Source organism: Gracilinanus agilis, chromosome 4, assembly GCF_016433145.1.
Source record: "Gracilinanus agilis isolate LMUSP501 chromosome 4, AgileGrace, whole genome shotgun sequence".
Lineage (NCBI taxonomy): Eukaryota > Metazoa > Chordata > Mammalia > Didelphimorphia > Didelphidae > Gracilinanus > Gracilinanus agilis.
The window spans coordinates 37,272,476-37,293,030 of NC_058133.1; the positions used below are offsets into that span (position 1 = coordinate 37,272,476).

The following is a 20,555-nucleotide window of genomic DNA, read 5'->3' on the forward strand; positions in this document are numbered from 1 at the left end:
CTTCAGGTCCTTCAGTCTTTGGCTCAGAACATTATCCAGAACATATTTCAAGTGTCTGTTGATTATATCATTGATTCCTTTGTGAATCAGTAGAAGGGGATCAGTTAGTGGATTCTGTGAAAGTCTCAGACATATGAAGCAGTTTATGGGTGTGATTTATACCTAATCCCTAATTTATACCTCCTCCCCTATTGGAAAGAAGAGCTCCAGATGTGTGATAAAGCTATAATTTCTTCTTCTTTTCTTTCAAACTGGGACACTCTTCCTTTTGCCAGCTTCATTATTGGGTTTGATTTTCCTCCACCTTTAGATTTAGGCATAGAGATAGGCCTCAAGTCAGGATGAGAGTTCACCATCTGATTATAATAATTAAAATTATGAGGCCGATAGCAGCTTAATAACTTTATTAAATCAAAATAGTAGTAGTAGTAAAGAGAGGGAAAGATAGGAGAAAGGTAGAGAGATACTTAGCTTTCTAATCTATTGGCTGCCATGATGGGCCTGTGGCTAAACTCCAACAAGGGTTCCCTCAGCTCTCCACACTCCAGCCAGAAGACCCTTACTTCCTCCTGGGTCTCCCCTTAGAAGCTTTTCTCCACCCACTAGCTCTCATCTCAGGAAACAACCATAGTTTATTAATTTGCCTGGACCGCCCAGGGAGGGTAGTGCCTATGGAATCAGTTTCCCATCTCATTGGTTCCTTGGTTCTTTAACTTCCTTTCTCTGAGGGTTTATCTATGCCTGAATTTACTCAGTGGCCTTTGACCTCCAGTACACTGAGAGATGATGTTAAAAAAAGGAGATACAATGGAGAGAGAAATTTGATTCTGATATGATCTTAGATCCATACTGGCTCTGGGACCTGGGCAAGCCACTTGAGGTCTACCTCAATTTTTTTAGTTGTAAAATGGGAATAATAATAGCATCAAATGAGATAATATTTATAAAATGCTTAGCACAGTGCCTGGTATGTATTGTGGTTCAGTCATGTCCAATTCTTTGTAAGCTCATTTGGGATTTTCTTGGCAAAGATGCTAGAGTGCTTTGCCATTTCCTTCTCTAGCTCATTGATAAATGCTTGTTCCCTTCTACCTATAATTTTTTTAAACTTTCTTCATTATTTCTTCAATACTATTTAAAAAAACAAAATTTTTTTTACTCTTTATGATGCCTACGCACAGAGACTTTTCTCTCAATCTTATATCTCTGGTAGAGACACTGGGTAGCCCTGATAGTGTATATAAATTGGTGACTGCCTCAAAAAGTCACCTCAGCCCTTCATACATCCTGGGGCTCAAGGCAAACTAACAATGCTTTAAGATACTCCCTAGAAATACCTCCTATATGTAAAGTGCAAAGATCACACTGATTTTCTGGAACTCTAAAACTGGGACTTCAGCAAAATGTTTTGAAGCTTTCTTTTTGAGCTTTTCTCCTCTTCATTCCTCCCCATCCATCTTACCTGCACCTTATTGCTACTCCCGCCACATTTGTAGCAGTGTTAATAATTAGTAATTAATGTGCCTATCACTAGGTTGTTATCAAGCCACACTGTCAAGGTTGTGTGGTCTAGCTGATAGAAAGCCAGAAAGACTCTCCTTGGAATCCCAGAAAGGGTTCCAAGCCTGCTTCTGATGCATACCCAAGTGTCCTCCCTGGGCTCTCCCTACACCAGAAAATAAATGGCAGATCCAGGTCCCTTCCCTGGCAAGTGCTAAATTCCCTCCTTTCCCAAACCCCATAGCACTAATAAACAACATGCCTCATCCTGGGGACAGAACCTCCTCCTAAATATTTGCTCTTCTTCACCAAGCTTGAGGGTTTGTTAATATTATATCTCTCTCACACCCAGATGACTGTGGGTCCCCCATAGAGAGAAAGAGATATTACTTTTCTAGCTTTTCCATTTAGCTTACTGTTCTACAGCAGCAATGTGGGCCTCCCCAGTGTCAATTCAGAAGTCATGAGACAGAATATCCAGTCTTGCCTCAGTTTATCAAACTTTCTCTTTGCCCACTGACTCTCACATGTTACACCTTGTGAACCAAGTGTGGCCTTACTCTTTTGCCTGGGCCGCCCAAGGGAGGCAGTCTAGGGAATATCCCTCTTGCCTCCTGCCTTGTGATCCCTTATCTCAATTGCTGGCTTTTCTGGCTGACTACAGGGGGCACTAGAGTTTCCATTCTGTCCCCATGATCAGAGTCTCCCCCCCAGTAATTTGCTTCACAGAATAGTAAAGGATGTAGGACTACTATCTGACTTTAATTCTAATGAGTAAGGAAGGAACTGGGTGGTGATATAGAAGGCATGGGAACCTTGGGAGAAAGGTAGTGTTCTATTTCCTTTGTGTCCTAGCCTACTCTGCTAGGCCCATGGTAAGTGTTAAATGCTATTGAATTGTTTAAAAGACACATTATTCTATGTGCTTCACAAAATCCTTCGTTTTTCCATCTTTTCTTACAGAGGCAGGAAGATTAATGGCATGGTATTATATTACATTTGAGACAGTGAAGAAATTTTGTACAATTAATGGAACAGAAACCTTATCAGAATTGGTAATTTCATTTTAACAATAAAACAAGCGTATAAATATGATACAAATCTACTTAAGACATAGTTACACACAATATTGTCTTTTGTTTGCTTTGTTCACTTCACTTCTTAGCAAAGAAACGAAGCATTTTATGAGCATTGATTGTAATCTTTTTCTACAAAAAAGTATTTTTTTCTTCCAAAAGAGATTTACTTAAGTATGCCATCCTCCATCCTTATGGTGGAATGAATGAGCATATTTCTCCTTTGAATATCCTTTATTTGCAGTGGTATTTCTTTTTTTCAAGACTTCTCACTAACAGAAAGGAATTGGATTGTTCACTCACTGCAAATACCCTCCCCTTGCCTGAAAATCATAGTTAGAATTAGAAGAGGGCTGGCAGTGGCTAGCTTGCAATAGTGGAGTTTGTCAAAGAATAGAAGGTAATGGGGGACAGCATGCTAGAAATAGCAGGAAAGAAGTTAGAAACAATAATAAGAGCAATACAAGGCCTGTATTTGCAGTCCTGCTTGGTCCCTTTGCTGTTTTGTCCTGACTTATTATGGATGAGAATATTTTTTAAGGGTTGTCCCCACTATCATTCTAAACAACTCCTAAGTCTTTTTTCTTCATTATAGAAAGAACTTTCACAAATAGAACTAATGTGTCATCAGATAGCAGGAAGCATAATTTAATGGAGAAAAGGTGGAGAATTGCCATTTTAATACAAATGCATTTCATAATAAAAAGAAAAGAAAACCATAAGCAAAATAATCAGACACACAACTAAAGATTACTTCTGTATAAATCGCTTTCTAGGAAAAAATTATTTTCTAATAAAGTCCAAGAGTATCTTCTAGCTACAGCTGAAGAAATGATTTTGTACAAAATAAGTTGCAGCAAAAGCTTGCTTTCCCTTTTAAATAATTTATGCTGTGTCTTCACTAGCAAAATTATTTGCATGTTTCAGCAACTATACTAATACTTCATCATTGCTTTACTGGACAAATAGGAAACTGATTTGTATAGAAATTTAACTATCTCTAATCAGTCCAAAAGCATCAGTGATCATAATTAAATGAGAAATTTTAGTTGCAGGTTAGAGGCATGTTAAAGTGGAAAAGTTATACTGAACTTGGAATCGGAATACTTGAGTTTCACCTCAGATCTCTCCAAGGGGTTTTGGGAAAGTCACAGGGTCCAAGGAAGGAAGAAAATTAAAACTCTCCCTGGCCTCAGTGTTTGGTTGGGGAAAGTAAAGTGGTGGGGAAACTAGTAGCTGACTCCTAGCCCAGTTGAAGCTTCTGGTTCAGAGTGAGCAAAACCGATACTTAAACATAAAGGATTTGGGCTGGTCAAGAAGGTCTTGGGCACTCACATGAGATGACCAAAAACTTTGTCAAACTTAAACTTCAGTTGTTATCAACATGTGTGAAGGAGTCCTCAGAGGCTAGGAAGGGAATTGCAGAGAGAGTCTTGCTAGTCATGCATGGAGAGAATGAGAGAAAGCACTTGGCAGACTGTCATCCAATATATTATTTGGCTAATTACAGGCGATGATCAGAGATCTAAAAAGCCTTAAAGAAACCAAAAGAAGCAGTGAGTCTGTAACTGTGTTAGAGAAACTTTGATAAAGTAAAGATGTCCCAAAGCTATATGAAGCAAAATAACAGTAGAATTAAACACTGATATTGATTGTTTTTTAATATTGGGATTTTATAGGTCACAATGATAGCTGGCTGTAAAGAATTTCTAGATGTGCAGTTAAGAATAAATGAAAAGAAAACACTGAACACTTTAAATAAAGACCAAAACAGGATAACTATCAGGTACAGAGACTAAATATGTTCAACAAATATCTTATTTAATTAATGTGAACATTAGTAATGCATTGCCATTTGTGTTTATGTGCAGGTTTCCAATGGAAGGAAGAATAAAAACAAGAGAAATGAAAGTAAATTGGTAATGATGCCCTTTCATACTCTTCAGAATAATGATAGTTTCTGATTTATATTTGGGTGGTCTGGGTGGGGGGGCTTATTTCTTCATTTGAACCTGTTTTCTATCATAATAATAATATCATTTCTTGAAAATGAAGAACATGTGTATAGAGTATGAGTAGAAGAGGCACCCACTAAAAAAGAAGTAAGGTGTTACTATGAAAAGAGCAAAAGATAGAAGTTTAAGTGTCAGCCCTGATGTGTAATATCTGTGAGACCTGAGGTGAGGTAACTGGGTAGTGCCCAGAAGATTGAGCTTGCTGCCTGGATTAGGAAGACTTAACATCAAATCTAGCTTTAGACATTTACCAACTGTCTGATCCTTAGACAAATCACTTAACCTCTGTCTCCTCAGTTTCTTCAACTGTAAAACAGATAATAGCACCTGCCTCTCAGAATTTAGTAACCATGAGCAAATAAGATAACGTAGTAAATAAAAACTTGCTCTCTTTCCCCGGAGGTGAATCCCTTAATCTCTTTGAGTTTTACTTTGTTTTTTTTATCCATAAAACAGGGATAATTATATTTGTTTAATCTACATCACAAGTATTGTGAGGAAAGTACTTGGCAAACCAAAAAGTGTCATCTGATCTGTTACTTCCTACTTTAGTTTTTGTGTAGGTAAAATTAAATGGCAAGAAATCAGTTGATTTCACACTTTAAACTAATATAGCTGTTTGGCTAGGCCATTTGGACTTTTTAAGCCAAGGAAGGAGTAGCATGATGAAAAAAATTCTTAAGAAAATTTACCTACATTATTATTAATAAATAAATATAGTTAAGAAACATTACAAAAGAAGAATAAACAGAACTTCCTAATTAGTTGTATACTTGGTTGGTTGAAGAGTGGTTTAAAGAGACTGGGTCAAAGATGTCTCCAATGTGACCCACTTTCTTATGGTTTTTGTGGCTGTGCCCTTTTTCTCTGACTTCCATTAGTGATCACCACTATAAAACTGCCTCTGGCTTCCAGGAGTTTACTTTCTTCTTGGTGAGACAGCATATGCATGTGGAAGTGTAGAATAAATACAAAACAAATATGAAGTAGCTTGGAAATGAAAGCTATGGAAAGCTGGGGGATCATTGAAAGACTTCACCTGGGAGGTGGAATTTTGCAAGATAGAGGAAAGGAGGAAGTACCTTCCAGGCCTGAATAACCTTCTGTGCCTAGTTGTAGAAACAGGAGATGGTATGTCCTGTATCCTGGGTAGCGAAGAGGCCACTTCAGTTTGGACCAGAGAGCACGGGAAGGGAATGGATAGCCAGTCAATCTGGAGAGTTAGGCATGGGCCAGAGTATGAAGGACTTTTAAAGACAATGGGAGGAATTTATGTTTGTTCCAAGGGCAATACAAAGCTATTGGAGTTTATTTAGTAGGAGAATAACTTGTTCAGATCTGAGGCAGATCTCTTTGGCAGCTGTGGCAAATGGGTTGAAGTTGGGAGAGCCTTGACATAGGGAGCTCCATTAGGAAGCTGACGCCCAAAGACCTATAAGAAGTCAGCACTCAGTATCCAAGAAAGCAGCAACAGGACTTTCCCTCCAGAAGTATACAGAGCCTGGCTCTAACATAAAGTCTGAAGTCAGGAAGTAGACTGAAAAAATAAACAAGCAAAAAAAATCTTTCCATTAAAAAGCCAATATGGAGATAGGGATGCTCTAGTTATCTTTCTGGGGCTGATTTCTAGAGAATTTTACCTCATGCAATCAAATGAATTCTCTGAAATCTCTGAATTGTCCAAAATCTATTTTCTAAAAATCTTGGACACTTGTCAGATTATGCCTGGCTTTCCTGTAATCTATAACAAACTCTAAAATGGAAGTCACTGACATCTTAACTACAGCAACCATTTGAAGGGAGTATTGTACATTAGGGAAAAGAGTACTGAATCTGAAGTTAGAATATCTCAGTTCACATCCTAGCTCTGTGTTTTATTCTTTTTGTGACTGTGGACAATTTGCTAAATTTCTCTGACCTTTGGTACTCTCTTGTCTGTAAAATGCAGGGGTTCTACTAGATGACGTCTAAGGTCCCTTCCATCTCAAAACTGTAAACTATGATTCTCCTCATTGGTTAGGATTAGATCAGTTGAAATATCTTCTACTTTTTGAAGAAGGAAACTTGATTAAGGCATGTCAGAAACTTCTAGCCTGTTGTGGCACATGATTGTGATGGAATACTACATGTGCTGTGAAAAATGACAAATAGGCTGACTTTTTAAAAACATGGAAAGACCCACATGAAATTAAGAAGAGTAAAATGACCAGAACCAAGAGGACAATATATACAGCAACAGAAATATTCTTTGACGAATGACTTGTTATATGCACCCCTCCAGAGAAAAAAACATGAATAGAAATAAGCAAGATATACTTTCAACTATACATATATCTTTTTGTTAAATGATGCCTTCTCTAATGGGGGGATGAGAGGAGGGAACTACTTGGGTATTTTAAGGTATCAAACAAATTTTAAAAATTTAAATGAAAAAAGTAATTACTAGCCTTTCTATTCTTTGCAGAGTGAGCTCTGGAAAATGTCTGAATAGTTGAAACCCTCCATAACTAATATAGTATTCTTCTATGATAGACTGGGAATCTGTTTCCTGAACTCATCTATTTCTTCTTTCTGCCTAGGTGGTCTTTAGTATAGTACTCTGTATATAGCATAGTACTCTGTTATTTCATTCTTTCTCTATTAATTCTTATCCAAATGCTCTATAGAATGGTTTGCTCCTCCAGTTCCAGGATTTCCTCCTGTGAATATAGCCTTTTAAACATACAATGATATTTCTCTGTTCTATTAAACTCTTTTGTTTCTTTTAAATAAGGTATATACTTCCCTAGTCATTTCTGTGGCCAAAAGCAAAAAAAATCCTCTATTTTAACCATGTTTCAGCAATCCAAATCTTGCTTTTAGATACCATCTTTAAACCATAGTACACACCCCTAATCTTCCTTTCTCTTCTACAATCCCTTTCTTCAGGTGGGAACAGTGATAAAAATCTGAGCTATGCTTCTGAGGTATTCACTTTCTTACCTTTTAATATTTTATACCCTGTAGCAAAGCTTTCTGACATTCTTCTGGAAGTACCCTATGTTCTCACATGAAATAGTGGAGGTGAGTACTGGCTATCAGGTGTAAAAAGTCTCTAAGTGCTACAGATGCTACATTTAGCTATATTTCATCTGTTTTTTTAAAGGTAGAACAGTTTCTGAGGGTCACTATAAAATTCTCTTTGTTCTTCCTACTTCCTTAAGTCAAGAACCTTTTCCTGTGTCCTTCTTAATGATAGTTTTTGTGGCTAACTCTTAGAGTAGTTGCTATATCTGTTGTATCATGTCCTTATCATGCTATCTTTGTATTGACAATCTTACACCAATTACTCTTCAAACTAGAACTTACCTTCTGGATTTGAGTTTCAGGTTTTCAAGATGCAACTTCTGATCACATTTCTGGTTCTCCTTTAGCTCAGCTTCTCTTCCTTTATTGTTTATTATAGCCCCTCCCATTTTTTCCCTGAAGAACTCAATATACATGATTCTGGATCAGTGATTTTTGGGGGGAGGGCAGTCTTTTCTTTTCTTTTCAGTCAACATAGCCTATGATTCATTTTTTTTTCTTCCTGAGAGTCCAGAGGTCTTATATAACAGTGATTCCCAAAGTGGGCGCCACTGCCCCCTGGTGCAGCGATCTAGGGGAGCGGTGATGGCCACAGGTGCATTTATCTTTCCTATTAATTGCTATTAAAATTTAAAAAATTAATTTCTAGGAGGCTAAGTAATATTTTTTCTGGAAAGGGGGCAGTAGGCCAAAAAAGTTTGGGAACTACTGTTATATAACCTATGCCTAATTCTATTTTCTTCTTCATAGAGGCATCCACCATGTTGTTAACTTTTCTAAAATTCCTGATTCAACTATACTTTGAGATATAATTAATTAATAATCTTGAAACAAAGTATATTTTATTTATGTAGTTATTCTGGACCTAGATGGTCTTGGGAGAAGTTCTAGCCTCACTAGTTTTGGTTGTGATGGATAGGGATGAGGGACAGTGCAATGTTTTTGCCAAAGGTCTCTATAGGTGAACTAGTTCTGGGCTGATTAAAGAACCGCTATTTCAGGACCCAAACTGCTCAGTTACCCGGGAAGAAAAATAATACTGTCAGTTTGAAGCTGTAAAATGTACCTGTCATGGGAATATCCCCTACAGGATGTAACTCAAAGTCTGTCTGTATGATATAGTCCATATCCCAGGTCGATAATCATGTTTTGAAATACATTACTAAGCCATCTGTTTCACTCTCAACTCAAATAACAAAGTTTCTGACAAGAAAGTGGGTCATTGGACATTTCTTCATTAATAGAGCTTTTATTAATAATTTAAGGAATTTTTCATTTCCTGTTATTTTTTCCAAATTAAAAAAAATCCAGAGAAAATTAATTCCTTACTTTCTAGATTAATTTCATGAGTCCGTGCCAAATTTTCCATTTCCATCATGTCTCCATATTGCTGCCACATGAGAAATACTCATTTCACTTTCAGTGTGATATTTACCCATATTGCCTGTATTTGGCACATCCCACTATGACTCCTGAGTTACTGTCGTGTATGTGCAGTGCACCTTTGCACCACTAGATGGAACTCATGCATCTTCAGGTCGATGATTGCTGAGCTTTATTGGCTGCCTTGAAAAGCTGTTTATAAAGTAATTCAAAGCAGCAACCTGTTTTTCAGTCAGGTTCTTTATTGGCAAAGAATAAAACCTTGTAATCAGTGCTTATCAAATGCAATTATTAAATTGGTTTCAGAACTATGCAACAAACTGCAATTCTACAAGAAATTTCAATAATTATTGTTATTATTGTTATTATTTTTATCTCCAACAGTGCCTATTTTCAAACTGATTCTTCCTGGGAGGCTCACTAGTAACTTATAATCATTTATTTCTTTATGTTGTGTTGTGGACATATCTCAGCCCTGTATTTTCCTGCCTCAGCATAGCACTTGCTTTAGGGTTTGGAGATTTGCCCTGAAGCCAAACTCTTAGGGAATCACAGCTGAGTTTTATTTTCAGCTAATTAGTACTTGTTTTCCAATTGGACTGGCCTCCCTCAATCTGGAAGATCACAAAAATTGTTTCTGGTTGTTGTCACAGCTGCAATGCTAGAAATAAACAAAATTATAAAATATGGCTGTTCCTTTTTTCTTCTTTGTCCTCCTGATGCTTTTAGTCCAATCAGGGGAGCTTTTAAGTCTAGCCTCTTAAGGAACTTGACAGGTCTGGGCAAGCCTTAGCTGTTCTAGTTTAAACAAGAAGATAATTTGTTTATCAATCTCCAAGCTTTTTGGAAACTGACAAGCAAATTTAGTCACCAGGCAACCTCTGATTTCTTATAACCAGTTATATGGCATACATCTTAAATTGATCAGATAACATCGTTTTTTCATTTCTCTGCAATACCACTGAAAGGAATAGGAAATAGAAAAACCAAAGAGGAGGGAGGTGTGCTTGGTTGTTTAGGGAAGATGATGGCGAATTTCATTTTAGGCACAAGTTGATTCCCATATGAGAAGGATTTGGCACACCCCCCACCCAAAACCTCCTGGGCAACAGATTTTCTATATGTTACATTTCCTGTGCTGAGTCAGGAAACGCAGAGATCCCCCACAAAGTCCTCCAGTGATGCCTCATTGTGATATGGAGATGACTTTGAGTTCTCAAAAGCTAGGACAGAATATGTGATGCGAGGTTATGCCATGCTGAAAAGGCTTCCAGCGTCACCCCAGCAACCTATCAAGTGTGTTTTCTTAGAACCAGCCTTGCTAAGAATGGAAAAGCTCATCACCAGCAGTCTGGTTATTCTGAAGAATTTTTTTGTCCATAGCAATCATGAAACAAAGATACGTACAAAATGGTTCTCAGTCCTGTGTGAACCCTTTCCACTCTATAGTGACAATGGCAGTATCAGGAAAGGAGACAGAAGGTGCCAAGAATCATTCAAATTTTAATTTGACTCTTGATACTCTATATATAAACTCCTTGTCCAGTAAAGAACAACTAGACATACTGCTGGAGGAGCTGAATCCTATCAATGATATTCTTGCTATAAATGAAGCCAGAAGAAAGCAGTTACTTTTCAATGGCACTACTTGGTGAGGCAAAGAAAGTGGGAGAGTGGGTTTTATCATATGTGAAAGACAGCAAACATTATTTTGTGAGATATGTAATAATCAATTATTGAGTATTTATTAATCATCTTCCATTGTGCCAAGTCCTATATAAGTGCTAGGTGTTACAGAGAAAAAAGTCTTGCCCTCAAAAAGCTTACATTTTAATGAGAGATGATATATATATATACATATACATATATATATATTCGTATAATATGAGATACCTGTAGAATAGAGTCATGTCAGGGGACAGAAGTAGCAATTGTGGCCTAGAAAGAGGCCTCCTACAGGAGTTCAGAAGAGAGATAGGTTTTGGGTAACAAATAACTGTGTTTTAAATATGTCGAGTATGCAATGCCTACAGGAAGCCCTGGTCAAAATGTCTAATAAGCAGTTGGTGATATGACATTGGAATTCAGGAGACAGAGAAGGACTGAATATAAATCTAATTGGCTCCAGGGGAAGTTTAGGAGATAGCACGGAGAAAGAAAAGAGCCTAGGAGAGAGCCTTAAGATTTAAGAGTGAGTGAGTGTCATAGGAGAGCAAAGGAGGCCTGAGAAAGAGCAATCCCTTAAGAAGGGAACCAAGAAGGATCAGTGTCACAAATACCCAAATAGGGGTACTCAGTAGGAAAAGGCAGTCAGTAGTGCCAGATTCTGCAAAGAGGTCAAGAAGGGCCGTTGGGATTTTTGGAAAAAGCAATTCCAGTAGAATGATGAGATTGAAAACCAGATTACAGTGGATTTAGAAGAAAGTAAAATGAGAAGAATTGGAGACTTTCCAAGAATTTACCTAAGAAGAAATGCAAGATAGAATGATAGCTAGTAAGGATGGCAGGATTAAGTTGGGGGGGTTTTAAGAAAAGGGTTGGTGTGTTCCCTGGGAGGGAACCAGAAGACAGTAAGAAATGAGATGAGAGATTAAGACAGAGAGAGAAAATGAGAACAATAGTGGTAGCACTTTTCTAGAGAACTTAGAAGGGGATAGGATGGAGCAAAGGTGCAAAGGTGCTGGCCTTGGTAAGTAGAAAATTCACCTCTTCATCTGGGAGGTGAATGAAGGAAGAGACAGTAGGGGATGATGTCAGAGAAATGTGAACTGAGGAGGAAGGGAAAAGAGAAAGCTTCTGGCAAATGGCCTCATTTTTTTGGATGACTTACAAGGCAAGCCTCAATTGAGAGAGCAGATAGCCGAGGCGTTATGGGAGGGTGACAAGGAGGTTTGGAACAGCCTCTGCATCAGGAAAAGAAGACAGAAAAAAATTGGAATAGCTAATATTTTCCTAGTGTTTTAAGTTCATTAAGTACATTATCTGTCTTGTCTTTGTTATATCTCCTAATAACCATGAAGGGCATGTACAGTACTTTACAGATTCAAAAAACAGGGTTTGGAGATGTGTCTGTGCTTTGGGAGCCAATAAGTGTCAGAGTTCAGATGCAAACTCACCTGTGTCTTGCCCCCAGGCCCAGGGCCCTTCCTACTACAACAGGGTTATAGCTTCTTCTTCATAAGCAATGAACTCATGAGAGGAAAGAAGGTTTCTGAGAGGAGAAATTAGAGAAAAAAATAGAACAAACCTTAGGATACATCTGTATTTAAGAGTGGCTAAGGGATGGAGAGAAATGAGAATTTCAAGAAGGGGCTAATCAGCAGTGGCAAATGTATGCCTTTATATGTAATTAATCTTTTCTTCCTTCCCTCATTTTAGTCTTATTCAGGCTCAACTTGGATGCCTCCCTATTCAGGACTTCTCTTTGACACAAGACACAGCTAAAATTTTCAGAAGTGGCACAAGAATAACAAAATGTACGATAAAGTTTAATATGACTTCTCTGTACTTCCCACTAAGCTAGAATAATATCATTATAACATGAAAATATTCTCTTCTTTTAGGGTTGTCAGAGTATCTGGCAATGAAAGAAAAGAAGTTTGCGGTCCTATTAAACAGTTTAATTTTAGCTAAATGCTTTCGGGCTAAGCTTTGGGAAAATTCTCTGCATGTATCCAAACAGCTAGAAAAAATAGGCAAGTATGAAATTAAAAAATAAATTTGTAGGGGGGCAGCTGGGTAGCTCAGTGGAGTGAGAGTCAGGCCTAGAGGCAGGAGGTCCTAGGTTCAAACCCAGCCTCAGCCATTTCCCAGCTGTGTGACCCTGGGCAAGTCACTTGACCCCCATTGCCCACCCTTACCAATCTTCCACCTATGAGACAATACACCGAAGTACAAGGGTTTAAAAAAAAATAAAAATAAAATAAATTTGTAAATGACTATCAACAATTCATTTCAAATTATTGTTCTCCAAAAATGCAGATTTCCAAAACCACATATGTTAACTAGGTTTAATGAAATATCTTAATTTCCTTATGATTAACCTAATTTTTAGAAGTTATTTGGAAAAATCTATAAAGACTTAATAAAATTGTTTTGCTTTTTTATTTTTGTCAAACCAAGACTAGATTTTGTGCTTAATTATTTTTTTAAACCCTTACCTTGCGTCTTGGAGTCAATACTGTGTATTGGCGCCAAGGCAGAAGAGTGGTAAGGGTGGGCAATGGGGGTCAAGTGACTTGCCCAGGGTCACACAGCTGGGAAATGTCTGAGGCTCGATTTGAACCTAAGACCTCCCATCTCTAGGCCTGGCTCTCAATCCACTGAGCTACTCAGCTGCTCCCTGTGCTTAATTATTGAAGAAGTAGTTATTTGATACTATGTTTGGCAATGTATATTTTGTTTTAACCCTAGTGGTAAAGCACAAAGCTGTAGGCCATATCCAACTACTTCATATCATGTTGTCTGTCTCAGCATTCTAATTACTAATAGGATATTGCTACTTCTTGTAGTCAGAAGTTTTGAGTTTGGATCCCATTTATTAGCCCTGTGAGCCAGGACATGAATCTCAGCCTCCTAGGTTGTAGGCTTATATTTATTAAAGGTCATTGAACCAGAGGAGTGGGAGGGAGATTCAAATAAAGGCAACAGAAATAAAAAGGAACTTCATTAAAAATGTTTTTAGAAAAAAACAAAAACTGTTTTTAGAAATAAATTTGAAATGTTTGGTTTGCTTTTAAAACAGACAACATAATATTTAGTAAATACTATAAATAAAATATATTTTGCTCAGTTACATAAGAGAGATAGAGGGCTTAGTGAGAGAGGGAAGAGGATAAATCAAAAGTGGGAGGAGACAAAAGCAGATTTACAGAAAGAGACACTACATGAAGACATATGTAGAATAAGACATGTAAAAAGACAACCAAAGGCAGGGCTAAAAATAGAGAAATATACAGAGACAAAAACAGATGCACAAAGAGGAAAATATGCAGAAAAAGTCACAGGAGACAGAGTCACTGATACATTCAAGACCCTTTGGTGGAGCAATACTACCATCTTTTAACCTCAGGATATTGCCACTTAAGACTAAAAGTAATGTTGCATTTTCTCACACATAAGCACTGATTCATTGCCTCCTAATACTTACTCTACTCATGATTAAAATACTCTCTCTTTATTATTGGGGATGTAGACACTAAACGATAACTCTGCTCCAACTATCAATAATATGGAATTAGGTCTTGATCAATGATGCATGTAAAACCCAGTGGAATTATGCATTGGCTAAGAGAGGGTTTGGGGAGACTTGGGGAGAGGAAAAGAACATGAAATGTGTAACTAGGAGAAAATACTTGAAATTAAAAAAATATTTCAAATAAAAATAAAAATACTCTCTCTTCCTTACTGAAAAATTAAACCAAATATTTTTACTGTTAAAAAAAGCCATGAAAAAATAATTAAACTTTTGATTATTATCTTGCAAAGAATTTAATTACCCACCTGAAATTTTTTCAGAATTAAAATTAGCTTTGTCTCATTTTTTATTCTTATACTTATTAAATGTTGTTAGAATGGATTTTATTGGAAATAGTTGATTTAAACAGTATATTCTGTTTCATTTTCCCCAGGTGTAACATTGTCAAATGCTATGGCAAATGCAGGCCTGACTTCCTTTAAGAAAATAGAAGATATTAATGCTAGAGAACTTGAATTGGTATTTAATATTCATTTATTCTGGATACCATCCAAAATGTTTCATATTTTTATTATTTCTTTTAAAAATACTGTCCCTCTCTAGGGTAATTTCCACAAAAGATGTTGAAAATTTCTAATTGTATAAGTGCTAAATGCTATAAAACTTGTGACTGTGAACAGCATTCTACTTATAAGATTTTCAGTATTTTAATCAAATGTAATGATATTTCTGTTTTCAGATTTTAAATAGACATCCCCCTTTTGGAAACCAAATTAAAGAAACAGTTAAACATCTACCAAAATATGAACTTGAAGTTGAGCAGGTATGTTTCTCTTTTTTCATAAGTCTTTTATATTATCTATTTCTTTAAAAAAAAAAACAGCCAGAACAAACAGCTCATATTATCATGTAACAGGGTGGGTCAGGGGATGCCCAAAATCCAGCCAAGGACTCAGTGAGGCAGTTTTCCTTAGCGTAGCCCTGAAGCCAGGTATGAGAATTGTTTCGCTTTTAACACTTTCATAATTGTATTTTTTTTTAAGATTTCAAGGTATAGTAACACCGGAGCTGAACTCTTAGTGACTGTCTTCCTAAGAAACTTTGAGCAACTTCAGACTAAAAGAACAGCACCAGATTCTCACTATGTGACCTTGATAATAGGAGATGCAGATAACCAAGTAGTTTTTAAACATAAACTTATGTACGTATGAAATATTGGATTGTATGCTTTTATGAAAATATGTTTTTTAAAGATAACACACAACAGAAAGAATGGGAAATAAAAAATCATTTTATTAAATTGCATTCTCTCGCATCCTACAGATGAATTTCTCAGTTTAACTTCTAAAGGGGATTTCAAAGTGTGATATAAATTTACTCTTGTTTCTGATTATCAGAGACAACAGTTATGTAGTTTTCAGCTGAATGAAAAATGAAAGGCCATTACTGTGGTCTGCAACAGTGAAAGGATGCTCTTCCCCTTTGTGATAATTAGATAAAGTCTACACTGCCCATCTTTAGATTTAATCACCAAAGGTGAGAGCACCTTCCAATTCTGGGAGGTCCTAACCCATGTGTGCTAGAGTGAGTAACGAATCAGAATTAACTGACCTCTCCCTACACTTTCTATGAGAAAGCATCTATTGTGATTGGACACGCAGGCTAGGGGAAGGCTCTGGAAGTGATGCCTACGTGACCCTTTTAAAAGAGGGAGTTGAGTGAGTGAGGCTGCTTCTGGTTTGGTGAAGGGGACCTCAGGAGCTTTGCTGGTTAGTGACAGAGACTGTTCCACATGGTGAGTTTAAAGACTGAATCTTCCTGAACTTCTATTAAGAAACTTCCTTTTATAGACTCTGAGTGGAGTTTGCTCCATTCACCTCCGGGCCTCAGGCACTTTAACTCTTGGCTGAGGGTTAAGATCTACCTGGGCAAGTCACTTGACCCCCATTGCCCACCCTTACCAATCTTCCATCTATAAGACAATACACCGAAGTACAAGGGTTTAAAAAACAAAAAACAAACAAACAAAAAAAAAGATCTACCTGGACTAATCAGTGGGATAGATTCTTATCTCTGTACTTCCTCTCTCTCTTCTCAAGTAAATAAATTTCCATAAAAGTCAATTTTGATTTGAGATTATTCTTAACTGAGAATTGATAATAGTTCAATCCTCTAGCGACCATCTTTAATATATTGAACCCAAAAAACCCCTTTTTCACCCTTACACCTTGCCCTCAGCAGCTATTAGAGCAAGACTTCTTGTCATTCATCGTTTTGTACTATATAAGGCCATCCAGGCGTTGCTAATTACTAATGTTAGCACAAAGTCCTCCTCACTCAATTCAGAATTTATCCTGTGTTTGCCACACTAAAATCTGGCATCTAGCCATAGCCATTGTATAAAAATTAGACAAAATGTGTCTGGGTGTATTGGCATCCCCCACTACTAATCCGTGCTAGTCCAGCATGCCATTTTTATCTCGGTCATTTACCCATAAGTTTTTCATGGAATTACCCTTAAAAGTAAAGAAAAGAAGTGACTTTGACAAGGTAATTCCTTAGGCTTTACCACACAGGAAAACACCATCAAAATGTGAGCCAGGTACAAGACTCTGAAAGATTTCACACTGACTTATAAGCTCACCTCTCTCTGTGTGTCAATGACTTGGAAAAAATGTACCAGTGCTCTAATTGAAGACATGTTAGTATTCATTTCTGAATATTATCTCAAAATTCCATTATGGCTGGCTTTGAGAGGATAATACAACTGGTCAGTTTCGTTTTAGGCTTGAAGTGCTTAGTATCCTGTAGACAAAGCAACATGTTTTGCTTGATGTTGCTAGACTGAATTTTTCACCTTTTATTTTTTTACCAATTATGACACTATGTAGACATAATTGGTCTCATCAGTTTTTAAAATAAGAAGATAAATGTGATTACTGTTCTCACAGATGTTAATATTTATGAAAGACCTACTTCTACTCAAATGGACTCTTTCCTAATGCCCACTAAAGTCTCTTTTATCTACGTGAAATATTGCATAGCCACATATTTCCAGCTGACTAACTGACAGGCTACAAGACTTCATTCGTGAGCTAATTTAATATGTGATGCCAATAGTGTCAGGTGGAAGTAAGGAAGTGATAGTAGAAGACATACCAGTGTCACACTTCCTCCACCCCCAGAAAAGAAGAGAGCTAGTTATGAGAATCATAAAATAAGCATTTTTGCATTGGAGGTGACTTCACTTAGAAACATTTTAGCCTCTGGGTCATTAATTTGTATTTCATTCAATGGTTGTATCATCTTAAAAATATGTTAATGTGTATTTCAGGGATTCTGTTTTACTAAAAACTGGAAATTGGACTAAAAAAATTGATGTTAAAAGAGCTCTTCAATCTGAAGACCTTAGCATTAATCTAATTAGTTCTGAATATGGTAAGTTAATTGGAATGATAAAGATATAATGAATTTCAAGTTTGACAAAGCAAAAATAGTATTTTTATGTTGACATAAAAGCAATAAATATGATATTATGGTAAAAATAGTATATTTACATGATACATTAGAATTTTAAAGATAACTTTCTGCAATAAATGGATTAGGCAAGACTAACCAAAGTGACAATAAAATTTATAGCCTACATATGAAGCTATATCCAGTATTTTATGAGCTGAGATAATCAAATTCTAGTTGCTGTGACAATATTATTTGGATTTCCTTATTTTTAAATATGTACAATTTTACCTATAATATTGAATTGTTATCATTTCAGGTATTTGATTTATTTGATTCTTTAGTTCCTCCAGCAATATTGAAATTAAAATAAATAATTTCAAATTAAAATATTATAAAATGATCTTTTTTCTTCTTTGTAGTGGGACTTGATATTCAACAGATATTTACAGCCTTTTACATAGGACCCAACAGGTTTGAAAATCAAATAACTATGCAAAGAAATGTAGAAACAGAGACACATTCAAGACATTCAGATGGCTCTCCAAGAGAAGATGTTAGTGCAGGTAAATGACAGCATCTTTCCCAACTTTCTTTGTTTATATTCTACGTGCTTCTTTTAATACTGTTTTTATTAATATTCTGGAGTTCTAAATGATCTTAGTTCCTGTTTTGGAAAATCAGTATGGTATAGTACACTGTCCCTAGATGAAGGGTTTAGAGCAGCATTAGCAAACCTTTTAGAGATCTTGTTCCAAAACTGCACCTTCAAGCCACCTGTGAGCCCCCTGCTTTGCCCCAGAGAATGGAGAGAGGAAGTGCTCCCGCTCCCATTGGTCTGCTGGGTGGAGGGGAGGGGCATGTGAATGTTGTCCCTAGACACAGTGGACAGGGGGAGGGGAATAGCCCCCTCTGGCCCTCTGGGGTATGCATGGCACATTTTCGCTAACACAGATCTAGAGCAAACCTAAGTTTAAATCTCTTCCCTGATACCAGCTTTTTTGACCACAGGCAAATCACTAAGCCTTTCTCCTCAGTTTCCTCATATATAAAATAGGTATAATAATCCTTATACTGAACCTACCTCACAAGATTGTTGTGAAGATAAATGAGATAATGGGTAAAAACGTTACTTTCCAGACTTAATGCCCTACAGAAATGTCTCTGTTGCTCATTAAAGCATAGATATGGTTAGTGGGTTGTATTCAAGGTCTTAGGTTCCAGAGGACTCTATAGTAAGGATTTTAAGCTTTGGAAAAATTTACTTGATGAAATTAATAGCAACTCCCAAGTTGTAGTCTACATAGCAGGCGATTAGTAAATTATTTAATGAATAGAGAGGCAGTGGAAAGAAATTTTGTTGAGAAGCCAGAAGGTCTGTGCTTAAGCCTGACTCAGCTACTTCCTGCACATGTCAGTAACAGTCACCTCATCTCTTTGGGCCTCACTTTTCTCATTTTAAATAAGAGGTTAGACTAAATTATTTCTAATACTCCTTCTAGCTCCAAATTCTATGAAACCTATGAATGAATCAGTTAGAGCTGATATTTCTCAGGAGGCTATGAAATTAGTCCTAGGCCTTCTCTGTAAGCCTTGAAACATTCTTCCTGATTCACTCCATTGTGATAGTTATACAAAGAATGAAACACTGGCTGCAGAGCACATACAAGGAGGGGCTCCACATTGGGGGAAATCAGAGTTGTTGGATGTTTTTAGCATTAATGGCACTAGCAACCCATCTTGTTCACTCCCTTGCTGGAAAATTGTTTTGTTTTTGTTAAATAGAGTGTGTCTCTCTTCAAGGAGTGTTTTTCACAGGCACTATTTCCACTTGCTTTTCCTCCTACTGGGATGAAAATTTTCATTGATAGTGATGTGAAAGTATTAGGACAGTACCTCTCAGCAAATCAAAGTCTACCTTCCTTCTTTCTGGACCGTGATGCCCTCCTAAGGGAGTAGTAGGGAGGAGAGGCCATTGGAGGAACAGTACCCATTAAAGCAAGCATACCCAGATCTTTCTACACTTAGCCCTTTTACTTTAGAGTAAAAGTATTCCCTACATGTCTTTCTTCTCTTTCCAAAAGAAGAAAACATCCTATAGGATAGAAAGGAAGATTTTTAAAAAATCCTATCCAGAGAGATGAGCAGTGATGCCATGCATATTCTTCTTGGAACAAGAATCCATAGCAAGTACTATGATTGATGTACCCTTTTCATATCTGTGGAAAATAGATAATGGTTGACATGCCTATTTCTGATCAGGAAGAGACTACAGATATGGAAATGAAAAGGTCTTTCTGGATCAGAAGTCATGTTTCCTATTACGATGAAATATTCCTAATACAAATAAGGCTTGCTTGAGTGTGGCATGGATAAACATCTAATCTGGGACCTGGCCCAAACCATCTCCAAGGGAGACTGAATTCAGTTTTTGTAGAGAATAGGAAGAAGTCTGTGTTTTGGAGCTTTCTTTTTTCCTTCTCTTTCCAATAGTTGTATTGGACAAGAATTATGTCTATCTACATACTTCAAATATTGGTAGGCTAGAGTTATGCTACCTTAGAACTCAGGTTTAATGCCACTTTCCCTGATTAGTCCCAAGGGCAGGCTAATACTTAGTTTATTTTATCACTAGCTTAGCTCTCTCCCATCAAATACTGGTAATATAAATACTGCTGTGAATAGTTGGTAAATCTTACCAAGTAAGCTATAAACAGAAATCTAGGAAGTTATATAGATTAGAACAGATGAATGAATACATAAGAATAAATGAAGTCTTTATCTGGGAGTGAGATAAGATCTTCGCTCCAGCAAGGAGAGATTTTACCTCAGCGAGAGTCTAGTCTTGGTATTCTCTTGAGT

General features: G+C 36.9%; 1 protein-coding gene across 1 annotated transcript in view; it reads left to right on the forward strand.

Moving 5' to 3' along the window:
* The window catches only part of HFM1 (helicase for meiosis 1), a 165,491-nt gene that overhangs the window by 68,545 nt on the left and 76,391 nt on the right, over positions 1-20,555 (forward strand). Inside the window, exons 20-29 of the mRNA XM_044674840.1 lie at positions 2,464-2,555; positions 4,256-4,362; positions 4,448-4,495; positions 12,419-12,516; positions 12,604-12,735; positions 14,671-14,756; positions 14,977-15,060; positions 15,281-15,438; positions 17,572-17,675; positions 18,116-18,259. Of these exons, the coding sequence (XP_044530775.1) occupies positions 2,464-2,555; positions 4,256-4,362; positions 4,448-4,495; positions 12,419-12,516; positions 12,604-12,735; positions 14,671-14,756; positions 14,977-15,060; positions 15,281-15,438; positions 17,572-17,675; positions 18,116-18,259 (1,053 nt within the window). The remainder of the gene's footprint in view (positions 1-2,463; positions 2,556-4,255; positions 4,363-4,447; positions 4,496-12,418; positions 12,517-12,603; positions 12,736-14,670; positions 14,757-14,976; positions 15,061-15,280; positions 15,439-17,571; positions 17,676-18,115; positions 18,260-20,555) is intronic.